A 15702-nucleotide genomic window follows, 5' to 3' on the forward strand; every position below is an offset into this window, starting at 1 on the left:
TCTGAGACTGTTGTTCCTCAAGCAATCGGCTTCTTTGAGTTTGTATATTCCAGTTAACCGACTAATCGTCTCAATATCGGCCGATATCAATGCTAGTGCAGATATATCGTGCATATATATATACCGGAAGCAGATGCTCGGCATACCTGCAAAGTGTTCTGCACACTGCAGCCATTGACGCACACATGCCACCGGATTGTCATGCGCTTATAGCTTTACCAGGGCAGAAAACAAAACTCTTCAGGGTTTACTGTCGACACTACAATCCCAGAAGCTGCGCTCCTGTCGACGTTTTCTCTTCGCGTGTGTGACACTTAAAAAAAAAAAAAAGCTCCCGCTTCCGCAGCCCAGAGCGCATGCGCAGGGGGAAGGAAACGCTCGCCCCGTCCTCATGACGCGGTGGCAAACAGACAGCTGAGGAGCTCAGGTAAGGTGGGCGGGATGGGAGACGCCGATCATTACCCTTTAACGTAGAGCTATTACGAATACGCGGGTTTAATAGCTGATGCTTCATCCGTTAGGAGATGTTTTCTTCTTCACCTTCTCAGAGGGTTGCGTTTGTGTCAGTCTGCGTGCAGCATCGCTCCGGCTGCAGAGCGTTGTAGTTCAGATTAGGCTGTTTTAAAAGCAGCCAACGCCCGGCTGCGTGTCATATAACCCGATAAATAGAGCTGATAAATTTGTTGTTGTTTTTTTTAACAGCAAAACGTGTGCATTATGAATGAAAACACCCCAGTTCCTCCCCTCTTACATCACAGCTCCCGCATCACCGCATGTAGCCGTGTGTCAACACACACACACACACACGGTAAGGGAGGAGTGGGCTGTTCCAGCCGGACCAGAATGAACAGAACAGCGAATGGCATCAGCACGTGACCGACATATGAGGCAGTGTTTGTGTTTTTTCAGCATGCAGACGATATTACTACCGTCATCGCTTTATTATAGCCCCCTCCCCCCCGGTGCACCGATTATCAGGTCAGGCGCACGGGAAGCAGTGTGGAGCTGCAACCAACGTGTGAATGCAACAACAGTAAATATGTCCGAATTATGCAATGAGTTGTCCTGGAAACAAGGGGCTGCATGAAAGGCCGGAGTCTTTATCATATTTGACTGATGGTAACGTGGCTGGATGAACCAGGAGGGAGTCAGCCTCATATGTTACGATGCTTCTTTTATCAAGAGTACCATCAGCAGTATAGGACTAAATATTATAGGACTACAATATATATACAGTAGTACATATATATATATATTGTAGATGCACACAGGTACATCTAAAAAAAAACAAACAAACAAAAAAAACTTAAATTGTAACAATTTTCAAGTTATAATTGAAAATTGTAACTTTTCAATTGTAAAAGTTCGCATAATACATTGTGCAAATTTAGCATGTATAAATTTGCATAATTATGCAACATAATTATCATGCAAATTATCATTTGCATGATATATTGACGTCATTTGCCAAAGAAGCTGGATGATCACAGTGCTGTATCTAAGCACATTCATGGAAAAGTTAAGTGGAAGGAAAAAGTGTGGCAGGAAACATATGAGTAATCACAGCCTTAAGCAAATCCAAGTATTGGATTCAGAGCATCAAGAGTCGCCACTCACAGAAGAACCCTACGCATGATGCTATCAAAGGAGCGTGAGCATCCATAATCCCTCAGCTTTCCTACAAGCTGATTGTCATCAACAAAAATACTGAACTTTTTTAACAATCTCCTTTTTTTTCTTTAGATGTACCTGTGTCAAATCTTCTACAAAAACATCCCAGAAGTAGAAGGAATCTAATAAACTAGTAACAATGTAACAATTGATGGTACATTTCAGCAAACTACCCTTCATATCTTTGTGCATCTCACAGTTTATTTACTGGGTGAGACGCTTTATAAACGGCGCCTGTGCATTCGCCATTAACGTTTTCATATTTTGTCACACTGGCAGCCACAAACATCCAGGCACTTTATTGGGACCAATGCAGAAATACATCATTTTGAAATTTGAGGCAAATGTAATAGTTTTTTACTTTTTTTTTTTTCTTCCACTAAGAAAAGATCTGAAAATCCGATGTGCGTTTCAAATTCAAACATACTTTATTGATCCCAAAGGGAAATGAAATGTTATTGTAACTCATATTTATTCAAATTCTTCAAAGAGTTACTGTTGGACGACGATAGCTGTTGATCTCCTGTAGCAGTCTGTTTCACAACAAATTTGAGGAAGCCTCTGACCAAATAAATTCTTCCTCTCTTTACTCAGAGTCCGCTAAATAAAATCCAAAGCAACATATTGCAGTAACAAGAACAAAGAGCCAAAAACATGCAGCGGGATCTAAAATGGTTGATTAAGAAATCTTGGCTGGGGGATGTAAATTAGCAGAATACTCAGGCAATACTACATTCAATCTAAACTCACTTTTTCAGTAGTGTTAATCAGAAAAGTGAACGAATAAGTATATTCGAGTTCCATTTTTTATGTGTGTTTGTTCACTGTACACTAATCCAGTATTCACATTAAAACTCAATTTCTAATTGGAATAATAAGGAACTGCAGTTTACATACTAAAAACGACATTTCAATTACACGACCGAAAACTGCAGAAACGTATTTCCCATTTTCTGACAAATTCGTCATGGTGGATTCAAAAACGAGCGCCCTCCTCTTCCCTAATCCCAATCTCCTCCTGTGCTCAACAGTGTCTGGGTCAAAATGGCCGTGGAGAAGCGCCTGGGGTTCGCTATTGTGCAATTTCTACGAGACCAAACTCATCGCAGTGCTTTAAATTCTGATGAGCAAGAGAGCCTGGAGGGTAAGTCAGCTCACCCGACTATTCTGTACACCTGTGTAGAGAACCCACTACAAAAAGTTCACTTTGTAGTGGGTTACACTTTGTTTTTCTTTTTTATTGGGGTTTTACATGGTAGGTAAACAAAGCAGGTTTTTTCTTCTAGGATCCCCTCCTAGAAGATTAATAGCTCAAATTCACTGAATTGAATCAAGAGCATCATGTTTTAAGGTTTATCACAGACTTGTGACTGGATTTTTGGTTTGACTAGGTCATTCTAAAACATGAATATGCCTTCAAATAAACTCTTCCTCTGCAGCCCTGGCAGCTCCAGAACCCTCTCAGTTTCTTGGCAACCTTTTATGGGTTTTCATCCGCAGCTGCCGCGTTTCCTTCCAGGAACCTTCACCAGCTTCGTCGACCGCTATGATGCCGGCAGCACCGTGCCTCCTTGTGTAGATTAAAAACATTCTTGAAATAAATCAGTCGCTCCTCAACTCAGCTCCAATCTAACTACCAACAGTTTATTTTAGCAGTCCTAGGCTGGTTTCCGTTCCCGCCATCGCACTGAAACATCCCCGATAAGAACCGACCGCTACTGTAGTGAACTGTCACGAAGCCTTCGCATGCTGTTAAAATTGACTTCCCCTGAGCTGCATGATTATTTCCTCTCTTCAGTTGCGATCCAGTGCTTGGAGACTACCTTCAAGATCAGCTCCAGTGACTGCCATCTCGCTGTATCCCAGCCACTCAGAGAGATATTCCTCAACGCTCTGCTCAAGGTGGGTGGTGACATCGGCGTAGCACGGTGACATGATGGAAGCAGCTGTTGGACACATTGGATGAGAACTGTTAACAGTTAGCTCCAGTTTACCTGCTTTATTGCAAATGTGTCATTTCAAATCGATGCTCTTCAAAGGTCAGTCGCTGGGGTCTTGTAGCAAAGTGAAAGTTGAGGTGTCTTGTCCTTTCCTTGGTACTAATAGACGAAAAGAAATCGTCTCTAATAGTTTCATTTATGTTTATTAAATCTCATCCGCGACTTTTCCATGTCACGCAGAACGACAACCTCACCGTACCAGAGACGTCCCCGTCTCCTGAAGACATAGAACGGGCGGAGCAACTTAAAAATGAAGGTATGTTGTCAGCAGATGTAAATGCATCGTTAACATTTCCGTGTTTTGTCAAGCTGCACACAAACATTTCACTGTGTTTTATTGGGATTTTAAATGGTTTTGACGATGGGGGTGGTGCAGGCGTCAGCAAAGTGTCGGATAATATTCAGTCTTTATTGAATGAATAATAAAACAGAGAAGTTACATAAAGCTCAGAGAATCCTGTAGGAAAACAACTAAAATTGGGAGGAATAACAGAGAATCCAGCGGTGAGGGATTACTGATGGAGGTGGAAATGACAAGAGAACCAGGAGAGCTAATCACAGGTGAATGGATGCAGCTGGGGAAGGAAGCAGGCAGAGGCAAACGAGGAAATGATTAACAGCTGGCAAGGGGAGCAGAATGGAGGGGTGAAAATAAAGGGAAAAGAATCTGAATCTAATACAGAAACACCCATCCATTTTCTAACACCCTTGTCCCGAGAGGGGTGAGGAGGGGTGCTGGTGCCTATCTCCAGCGAAAGTTTCGGGCAAGAGGCGGGGTCACCCTGGACAGGTCGCCAGTCTGTCGCAGGGCAACACAGGGACAAACAGGACAAACAACCATCCACACTTTCGAGAAGTTAGAGAAACCAATTAACCTGCCAGTCATGTTTTTGGACTGTGGGAGGAAGTCGGAGAGAACCCACGCATGCACACTCCGTGCAGAAAGATCCCGGGCCGGGAATCGAACCCAGGACCTTCTTGCCTCAAGGCAACACTGCTACCAACTGCGCCACTGTGCAGTCCAATACAGAAACACTGATCTAAAAAAAAAAAGGACATTAACAATAAACAAATGATCAAACCAAAAGCATAAATGAGATTAGAAGTCCAAACATTAACAGAAAAGTGCATGATTGTTTTTCTGTCCATTTGCCTTTGCAAAAATCTAATAGCGGCAGATGTCATGGTCGGACAACGGGGAAGCGATGCTGTCCCGTTAACCCGTCATTTCCCAAAACCACAACCTCCTAACCCCCCAAAATATCTTCAGATCTTGTGATCTCAAACCCTCTTAGGACTGCAGGGGGGTTTGAATTGAATCTAAGAAATGAATTATCAATAAAGGCTAATAATTGGCCCTTGTGACAATATATTTCAGAAAAGGGACTCCTTTTCCTTCTGCTTCATAATTATTGAGTTGTTTCTGTTGGTTTATCACAGAAAAATATATATTATCTTGGACTGTAAAGGGTTAAGATCATTTACAATTGTTCTCAAATTGTTGTAGGGAACAACCATATGAAGGAGGAAAACTACAGATGTGCAGTTGAATGCTACACAAAGGCCATAGATCTGGACCTAAGAAACGCTGTGTATTACTGCAACAGGTACTAAGGACATGTAGTTGTGTCCAATGCTGTGATTCAATAAAGGTCTAATTGTGACTTTATAACTTCATGTTGTAAAGCCAGTATACCGTCTTCAGGTGCTGATGCAGACTCTGTTAGTGACCACTGATTTCTTTATGAACGTATTTTCTTTGCAGAGCTGCTGCTCACAGTAAACTGGGTAATTATATTGAGGCGACTGGAGACTGTGAAAGAGCCATTGGGATTGACCCAACCTACAGCAAAGCGTATGGGAGGATGGGGTGAGTTTATGACTGTAAACTAACAATAAAGCATGCTGTGCTAATACTGGCATCCCTCGTAAAAGTTGCAAAAAACCAAAAGCTTCCAATTGAAAAGCTGATAGCTTCACACTTAATTCTTCTCAACTCTTTGGTAGTTAGTTTATGTATTTTTTTTTTCCTCAACAAGTTTCTTGCAGGACTGGTGACCTGTCCAGGGTGTACCCTGCCTCTTCTCCATTGACCACTGGAGATAGATGAAGTTTCTTGCAACCCTGTTGACTACTTCCAAAGAAAGCTTGATGTTTCTCTGATCACTTCCCAAAATCTTAGCAATTTCAAGAGTGCTGCATACCGCTGAGAGACTTTTGGTCATTTTTACTTTTCAGAGTCAAGTTAAGCATGGCTGAATAAGATAAGTTTACAGTAGTCAGTCTTCACTCTAGTGCCATACAACTTTAACAATCTAGCTGTTGTTAGTAGAACTGACCAGGTGTAGCAGGAATACCGAGGATGTCCTGGCAGTGCTGTGCAAACACCTGAGCTGTATCTGCACTTGGACAGGAGTGAAGGGACTGGTCCACTTTACTGAGGACAACCTGCCGCAGGTTCATCAGACCTAAAATCAACAACATCAAATTGAGAGAGATTCTAAGCATGCGCCTTACAGAGAGTTGTAGGTTTCAGAGAATTCGGAGCGTCTGACCCGTGTTTGCTACTCTGGATGCAATCAGTTTGTCGAGCAAATCATCTGGGACCGGTGTCCCATCCTTGTAGTGGCTTGACATCCTTCTTAGTGGCTCCTTCTCCCAAACCCAGTTCTCCAGCATCTGGGACGGCACTTCCACAAAGTCTGTTTCCACCTGAGTACCGCTGAATTCTGAAAACGTGGTCTGGGTCAAACAAGAGCACAAATTCATCCTCTATTGCTGGAATAAAATCAAACCATGCATAGAATGAAACAATGCTGAAGCTGCTAATTGTGGGGAATTTACACCTTGGAGCAGAGCTCATGCATCACGTGGCCAAACTCGTGAAAATATGTCTCCACTTCATGGTGTTGGAGGAGGGAGGGCCAGCCTTTTCTCGGCTTTGTAAAGTTAGCCACCATAGCAGCCACCGGAAGCCTGCGTTTTCCATCAGGTCCTCTGCATCCTGGCAGGAGGCCAAAGCAAGCAGCATGGCCATACTTCCCTTCCCTAAATAACACGCAAGTCAGCATTTACAAGACTAGAATCAGAAGCTCAAAAAGTTGCAGTTTGCTATGACAAAACTTAAGAACATAAGGATAATTCAGTGTTTTTAGAGGTTGCACCATCTTTACCTTGGGTGCAAGTCCAGGTAGAACTGTCCAATCTCCTCCCCCGTCTCGGAGTCGTGGGCTGAGTAAAGCTTGACATCTTCGTGCCAAACGTGAGCGCCCTTGACCTCTTCAAAGGTGAGGCCCAGCAGCTCCTTGTAGATACCAAACAGCCCTTCTGTCACCACCTCCAGGGGAAAATACTCAATCAGTTTGTCTTTGTTCACAGCAAACTTGCACTGCTCCACTTGGTTCATGTAGTAGGGCAAGTCCCAGGCATTGATCTGCCCATCAAACTGGAAGCCCTTCATCAAGCACTCCCTCTTCTTCAGTGCTAGGATGTACTTTCTCTCCTTGATTCCAATGGGTTTTAGTCTGTCGTAGAATGCATCTGCAAAAGATGGAAAGGTGAACAGGTTTAGCAGACTAACATCAATGTGTGCATAATAAATTTTCAGAACTCCAAGTAGTCAATTTGACAGTCTCCCCATGGTGATTTTTGATCCGTACAAGTTTCTTGTGCAGCAAAAAAACAAAAACATATATGGCGCCCCCTACAGTTAAATGCAGAGAACAATTGCTAGAGATCACAGATTCACTGCGCAATTTGGGGATATATTTGTAATGAAGTGAAGGAGTTATAGTGCTTATATTGACTAGCTTACATATTGTTGTTGCGCAACACCCCCCCCCCCCCCCCCTCCTTTCTGTCTCTACTGTCTCACTCTCTACTTCCTCTTCTGAGAGGGGAGATGTGCTACCAGCTCTCCTTCTAACGGGTTAATTGAGTTTCCTAAATCTGCTGGGATTTACCCTGCCAAGAACTGAAGTAAACTCTGTTTAAGCTGGTTTCGAGAAACGATTCGCCTGGTTTTCTGACGGCCTACATCCAGGTGTCCCACCCTTCTTCCCCCTGTGAATTAGCCAGACTGAGCAGCCTACAGCCAACTAGTTTCACAGAGCACACCTGTTAACGGTCGCTCGTTCTCTATTTTACAACTTGCATTTCTTATTGAACCAGGTAGGTTTTAGTGACTCGGGTGAGTCCCAAGGATGACGTTTTAAATTTGGGCTACCAGCAACCTAAAAACATTTTAAACTTTTTCCTCTCCAGAATCAAACATCACAGCTATTTTACAACCATCAAAGAACCTTAAGGTGACTCATTAACTGAATGTCCACAACATCTTTTAGATTTTCTTTATGCTAAATATTTTATTAGTAAGGCAGTTTTGCAAGGGTCAGTACAGCTTAATTCAGTAGCAGAAATAATCAAATCAGTAAAATCAATCATCTAGTCTATCTTTCCCTACTGCTGATACTGAAAACTAAAAAAAGGGAACCTTTGAGAGAGACGGACGGAGTTTGACGTTTCGAACCCCAGACCTGGCTTGATGATGAAGAAGGTGTTGCAGCAGGAGGAGGAAGTTGATCAGCGAAGGCAGGGATCTCTGTAGGTCTGATGAGCTTCTTCTCCGCATGGATGGTGAGGTCACACAGGACTTGGTGCTGGCAGGAAAAAAGGCACCAGTTCTTCTTCTTTGTCTTTGCCTTTGTCTTCATCTTTGTCTTTGGGGTCTGAACCCAGCTGATGAGAGAAGTGCGATGTGAAGCCACAGGTTGTGGGCCTGACCGGTTGGTCTCCATGAGCGGGACAGTCTTCGGCTCTGTGGCTCCGGCTCTTCTTCAGCTGCAGAGTTCTTTGTCCATCTCTTGGCTCGAAGCTGCCCGGAGGATCCAACCAAAGGTTCCTCTTTTGCACCCACCTTATATAGGGTTTATCCACCCTTTTGGTGCGTTTTCATTGGCTGTCTGCTTAGACAGATGACCTCACATCCATCACTGTCCTTCAGACATTATGTCCTGATGTCTGTGCTAATGTCTCAGAGTTGCTCAACCTCCTATGTCCATTGCCTGCACAACCTTTTACCTAAATAAGGCGTTGATCATCTCTGCTCTCCTGTTAGTTCCCCTTTTTCCCTTAACCGTTCACCTTTCACCTACTCTCTACCTCCAACATATCAGTGATGTTTAATTGCAGTTACACCCTCTACACCATTTCAAGTTTAATGTCAAAATCACATTTATATCACATTTATTTTCTTTAGCTTCTCTGATTTAGCATTCATTTATAATTTTATAACCATAACTTATATCACATTTATTTTCTTCAGCTTCTCTGATTTAGCATTCATTTATGATTTTATAACCATAACTTATTAATTATACTTATTATAATCTTAATGTGAGTTATTACAGATGTTTTTCTGAAAAGAAACCAAGAATAATACATGATTCTAATTATTTGATGCCAAAGTTACAGTTACTTGTTTTTCTTGTAAGTGTTCTCACAAATGTACGTGTAAATATTATTACAAGTAAACCAATATTAATATAAGTATTTTACTTTGAATCTTATCAAATTACCAAAATGTTTAGATTTAATTCTTTTAAAACTTTACCTTTAAAATAAGAAATAGTCTCAGCTATTTTTATAAATCTGCAGGCTGGAAACTTCCTCTTTTTCCAGGAAACCTGCTTTTCCTGTTCCATGACTCTCTCTGTCTGACTATGATTTCTTATGATTAGATAGAAAAAAGTAGAATTAAAGCAAAGTTTGCATGAGACAAAAACAACACACACAACCAGATTTATTTTATTGACACTTAAGTCTACTGTTGGGCCTTGATGTCACTTGAGTGATTCATTTTAAAGATAACTTTATTTATTATTACTGTTAAACTAACTTTATTGACACTTAAGTCTACTGTTGGGCCTAGAAGTCACTTGAGTGATTCATTTTAAAGATAACTTTATTTATTATTACTGTTAAACTAAAATCTCCAGCATGGGGAAGTGGGATGAGCTCGGATTTTCTTGACACCCCCTCCACGAGGTCAGACCTTTCACATGCTGGGAGTCCATCACCCTCCTGCAGTTCGCCGTCCTCATCCCCTGGAAAGAGAAGATGTTCATCTGGGATGCGAAGATGCAGATTCTTCATCCTCAGTTGTCACAAAGGGCTCAGTGTAGTCATCAAAACTCCACTTCTCTTGACACCCCCTCCTTGGAGTTTTGATTTCCCCCATGAGGTGATGAATGTCGAAGAAAACTTGGATCGCTCTGATTCTTCTACAAGAACCTTCGCTGGATGAACTGTCGGTTCTTCAGGATGTGGGATGGTTCTTTAGGGAAGATGGGTTGAGACAGAAGGCCTCAAAAAAAAAAAAATTCTGGCTGTTCAGCAGAGCAAAGCAAAAAGCATAAGCATCATGACGCTTTATCCGTAATCATGATCCTTTTCCATTTTAATCCATCAGGATGTGACAGGAGTTCTTCTTTAGCATAGTCCAATTTCTTCACGGCCCTCCCAGTCCAAAGCCTTGAAGTTGTTCTTTGAACGGCAACCTTCCTGTAATAGTGGCCAGTCTACTGTAGGATGGCATGGTGCTTGATTCTCTGGCCATCTTCTCGTAATGTTCTGGTTTGCTGTAGCTAAGAACTGGCTTGAGCACTGCTTCCTCATGGACCCCTTTCTTCATCAGTAGTACTGTATTGAAGTTCAGTACTTGCTTTACAAAATCTCGGGCGTTGAATCTCAGCTTGATCACCGTAGCTGCAGGCCGATCTTGAGCTTTAATCCAACTCTCTGCCCTGTTTTCAGTGACACTTTGAGCTGCAACTTCCCTTTTCCTCCTCTGAGCAAAAAGGAGAAGTGTCTTCGCCTCCCTGCTTTCTGTGACGTGAACGGAGTTCCTCTGCAGGGGAAGACCTGCTCTTCTAGCAGTTGTCACTGTGTCCATCCGCACCAAGAGGTACTTCTCACCTCTCTTTCCTGTTGTCCCCATTGGCTCTGCTACATCCATGCAGACTGAACCCCATGGGACTGTGCTCTTGATGAACAAACCTTCCATCCGCTGCCCTGGGTGCCCTGCGTATCGACCACATACCTCAAAGTCACACAGCTGCATCGGATGGGCTGAAGGGACATCCAGCAGTCCTGCTTGCTCAGTTCTTCACGGGGGTGTAGCACGCCTGCATATTCGAGGGCCTTATGCACGCACCGTACTACCTGCTCCCCGTACTACTCCAGGACCACCTGTCCTTAGGTGTTCTGTCCCACCTCGACACCGGCAGAGACAACCTTTCTTAGTGGCACGAAAGGTCGTCATCTTTGCCCCTCCATAGGGCTTCTTCTCAGGTGTGCGCCTTGTCGCTGCACCTCAAGTTTCGGGTGGAGCCTCAGTTCTGCTTTCTTCTTCCACAAATCTTTGTGTGCCACTGGCTTGCCCTTTGCTGTCTCGAAACCATTTTCTTCCCAAATGGCCAAGTCCTCTCTAAGGGCCTGAGCACAGTAGTAACTGTCAGTTACTAACCTGGCACTCTTGATTTTCCTTTTCACCAGCTCCAGCAATCCTTCCAGTACTGCCGTCACTTCTCCGGCTTGAGCACTACCGAGAGCTTTTCCTTTCTGACGGCATCTCTCTTTGCCGTCTTGCTTCAGAATAAATCCCCAGTATGCCGACTGGTCGGACCCCTTTCTGGATCCATCGGTGTGGACTGTCCATTCCAGTTGTCTTGGCTCCTCAGATGTCGCTTGCGGTCGTTTCTTACTGGTGGGTTGTGCTGGCCCAATTTCAAGCTCCGGGTCCAGCAGGATGTCTTTAACCATGTCTGCGTCTGTGTGATGATGTCAGCTGCTGGTGTTTGTTCCTCTGTTGCCGGATGTCTTCTCGATGGCTGCAGTGGAGGACGCGGTGTGCTTCCTCATCCATCGTCAGCTGATGATACTTTTCTGTGTTTCTTGTGCATGCTTGCAGGCTGGTCTTTTCTTTTCTTGTCAACATGACATCACGATCCACTCCAGCAAGAGTGAGCCAACTTTTCTTTGTCAGGGGTTGATGTTTCAGTTCCTCATTCTTGGAACCAACTTCCCCACTTGCTTCAGGTCTGAGTCACAGTAGCTGTGCAGAAACTGATGCAGTTCTGTTGAGGTCTCCTCTTTCTCCAAACAATCTGGGCGGCCGGCTTCCTCCGGTTTCTTCCCCAGATTTTCCTCCTCGAAGTGATCATCCATCACTCCGTCTCTCTGTCGGTTCGAGTTGTCTATCCCCCAAAGCCTCTCTTTGCGCTCTCGAGCAGGGATGGGTCTAGACTATGTTGGCTACTAGCTTCACTGTCTGGATCCGGTCATTTATCCTCAGTAGAAGCTTTCCCTCACCTGTATGCCATACAGTTACTGCAAGGGTTGTGACTGATGGCCTTATCAGTCACCACTAACCCTCTTCCCTAAGAGTTAGTGACCCAAGTGAGCTATTCAGAGTCTCTCATCTGTCTTCACTGACTTGGTATCTTTGGGGCCCGCCTACTCAGTTGTGCGCCGCCCCACGTTGGGCGCCACTTGTTGTTGCGCAACACCCCCCCCCCCCCCCCTCCTTTCTGTCTCTACTGTCTCACTCTCTACTTCCTCTTCTGAGAGGGGAGATGTGCTACCAGCTCTCCTTCTAACGGGTTAATTGAGTTTCCTAAATCTGCTGGGATTTACCCTGCCAAGAACTGAAGTAAACTCTGTTTAAGCTGGTTTCGAGAAACGATTCGCCTGGTTTTCTGACGGCCTACATCCAGGTGTCCCACCCTTCTTCCCCCTGTGAATTAGCCAGACTGAGCAGCCTACAGCCAACTAGTTTCACAGAGCACACCTGTTAACGGTCGCTCGTTCTCTATTTTACAACTTGCATTTCTTATTGAACCAGGTAGGTTTTAGTGACTCGGGTGAGTCCCAAGGATGACGTTTTAAATTTGGGCTACCAGCAACCTAAAAACATTTTAAACTTTTTCCTCTCCAGAATCAAACATCACAGCTATTTTACAACCATCAAAGAACCTTAAGGTGACTCATTAACTGAATGTCCACAACATCTTTTAGATTTTCTTTATGCTAAATATTTTATTAGTAAGGCAGTTTTGCAAGGGTCAGTACAGCTTAATTCAGTAGCAGAAATAATCAAATCAGTAAAATCAATCATCTAGTCTATCTTTCCCTACTGCTGATACTGAAAACTAAAAAAAGGGAACCTTTGAGAGAGACGGACGGAGTTTGACGTTTCGAACCCCAGACCTGGCTTGATGATGAAGAAGGTGTTGCAGCAGGAGGAGGAAGTTGATCAGCGAAGGCAGGGATCTCTGTAGGTCTGATGAGCTTCTTCTCCGCATGGATGGTGAGGTCACACAGGACTTGGTGCTGGCAGGAAAAAAGGCACCAGTTCTTCTTCTTTGTCTTTGCCTTTGTCTTCATCTTTGTCTTTGGGGTCTGAACCCAGCTGATGAGAGAAGTGCGATGTGAAGCCACAGGTTGTGGGCCTGACCGGTTGGTCTCCATGAGCGGGACAGTCTTCGGCTCTGTGGCTCCGGCTCTTCTTCAGCTGCAGAGTTCTTTGTCCATCTCTTGGCTCGAAGCTGCCCGGAGGATCCAACCAAAGGTTCCTCTTTTGCACCCACCTTATATAGGGTTTATCCACCCTTTTGGTGCGTTTTCATTGGCTGTCTGCTTAGACAGATGACCTCACATCCATCACTGTCCTTCAGACATTATGTCCTGATGTCTGTGCTAATGTCTCAGAGTTGCTCAACCTCCTATGTCCATTGCCTGCACAACCTTTTACCTAAATAAGGCGTTGATCATCTCTGCTCTCCTGTTAGTTCCCCTTTTTCCCTTAACCGTTCACCTTTCACCTACTCTCTACCTCCAACATATCAGTGATGTTTAATTGCAGTTACACCCTCTACACCATTTCAAGTTTAATGTCAAAATCACATTTATATCACATTTATTTTCTTTAGCTTCTCTGATTTAGCATTCATTTATAATTTTATAACCATAACTTATATCACATTTATTTTCTTCAGCTTCTCTGATTTAGCATTCATTTATGATTTTATAACCATAACTTATTAATTATACTTATTATAATCTTAATGTGAGTTATTACAGATGTTTTTCTGAAAAGAAACCAAGAATAATACATGATTCTAATTATTTGATGCCAAAGTTACAGTTACTTGTTTTTCTTGTAAGTGTTCTCACAAATGTACGTGTAAATATTATTACAAGTAAACCAATATTAATATAAGTATTTTACTTTGAATCTTATCAAATTACCAAAATGTTTAGATTTAATTCTTTTAAAACTTTACCTTTAAAATAAGAAATAGTCTCAGCTATTTTTATAAATCTGCAGGCTGGAAACTTCCTCTTTTTCCAGGAAACCTGCTTTTCCTGTTCCATGACTCTCTCTGTCTGACTATGATTTCTTATGATTAGATAGAAAAAAGTAGAATTAAAGCAAAGTTTGCATGAGACAAAAACAACACACACAACCAGATTTATTTTATTGACACTTAAGTCTACTGTTGGGCCTTGATGTCACTTGAGTGATTCATTTTAAAGATAACTTTATTTATTATTACTGTTAAACTAACTTTATTGACACTTAAGTCTACTGTTGGGCCTAGAAGTCACTTGAGTGATTCATTTTAAAGATAACTTTATTTATTATTACTGTTAAACTAAAATCTCCAGCATGGGGAAGTGGGATGAGCTCGGATTTTCTTGACAATATTTAGGCATCTCATCGTCTAATCTGTGACTTCAAAAAATAACGGGAAGCAATTTGTTTTCATCACATCCACTGATAAGTTACAAACTGTCCTATTTGGGAAAAAAGACTAATTAAAATGTATGTAAAATTATCTATCAAATGCAAGGCACTGATGTTTCCTGAGAACCAGATATTCATCTGTCCCTTATTTTCACTGTTCTTTTCATTTTTCCTTTTTTTTTTTTTTTTTTTACAAATAAAAAAAATCAACAGAATTATGCTTCTGTTGTATTACAATATTGTCTTGTGAGAGATTTTTGGAATATCTAAGGTGTAATAAACATGTCTGCATTTGTAGTAATTTCACTAGACCAATTTGTTACAGTGAATTGGAAACCAGTTAATCATCACTGGTGCACCCAGTAAGTCCTCCTCTCCAGAGACGCAATTTAATGTAGCCTCACTTCCCAGATGACAGAGCCCTAAAAGTCGACTGCGTAGCAACCGTGCTCATTCAGGCCAACAAATATCATTAGTTCATATGCTGATGATCTCCCAGGGGCCCCTATAACAACAGTGTGGTTGTATTTTGAACATTGACCTCATCTTGTCAACTAATATTCATTACTTAAAAATATTTAAACCTGACCTCATTTTATGTAAGATACACATATTAGGCACAATTATGTATATAATATTTCTGCCTGGCGTGCAAAATATGGGCCAATACAGATTTTTGTCATTTCTTTAACATTTCAGTATTGAACCAGATAAAAGAGCCCATCTTTAAATATTTAATGTGTAATTAAAGAGTTCAGAGTGAACAATAAAGGTGACGAGTAAATGTTATGAAATAGATCACACTTTAAGGAAATATTTGTTGTATTTAACATATTTCAAGTAAGAAGTGAGCATGTAATGAAATAGATCCTGTCCTATAATTTTATGTAATTGAACATTACAGGTAACAAATGCGATGATCATCTGAGGTAATACATTTTATGAACATTTGAAAAAAATATTTTTTAAATATAAAATTAGTTGAATAAAAAAAAGGGGTCAAAATGTAATAAAGATGATCTATACCAGGGGTCCCCAAACTTTCTCCTGTGAGGACCACATAACTTGTCCCTTCTCTGATGGGGGGCCGGGGTCAGTTTGTAACAGAAAAAGTGTGACGATTGTAAGAGTGCTAAACATAAAAATTTATTGTTTTTCAGAAAGCACAATCAAATAACCTTTTCTGGGTTCTTCAGAGAACAAAAGTTAGGAAATAACACTATT

General features: G+C 42.2%; 2 protein-coding genes across 2 annotated transcripts; one reads left to right on the forward strand and one right to left on the reverse strand.

The window, feature by feature from the left end:
* Positions 1-289: 289 nt before the first annotated feature.
* On the forward strand, positions 290-5834 carry LOC116725091 (small glutamine-rich tetratricopeptide repeat-containing protein beta-like). Its single transcript, XM_032570988.1, has 7 exons — positions 290-427; positions 2703-2815; positions 3470-3573; positions 3852-3927; positions 5179-5278; positions 5437-5541; positions 5711-5834. The coding sequence occupies exons 2-7, from the start codon at positions 2716-2718 to the stop codon at positions 5727-5729; spliced, it is 504 nt and encodes a 167-aa protein (XP_032426879.1). The 5' UTR covers positions 290-427; positions 2703-2715; the 3' UTR covers positions 5730-5834.
* A 162-nt stretch (positions 5835-5996) lies between these two features.
* Positions 5997-11595, reverse strand: LOC116724933 (neurolysin, mitochondrial-like). The gene is made up of 5 exons (XM_032570728.1): positions 11490-11595; positions 6845-7211; positions 6518-6719; positions 6227-6413; positions 5997-6139 (listed from the first exon to the last, which is right to left on the reverse strand). Exons 1-5 carry the CDS (start codon positions 11593-11595, stop codon positions 5997-5999), a joined length of 1005 nt encoding a protein of 334 aa, XP_032426619.1.
* Between the last annotated feature and the right edge of the window lie 4107 nt (positions 11596-15702).

This window comes from Xiphophorus hellerii, chromosome 8 (assembly GCF_003331165.1).
Source record: "Xiphophorus hellerii strain 12219 chromosome 8, Xiphophorus_hellerii-4.1, whole genome shotgun sequence".
Taxonomy (NCBI): Eukaryota; Metazoa; Chordata; class Actinopteri; order Cyprinodontiformes; family Poeciliidae; genus Xiphophorus; species Xiphophorus hellerii.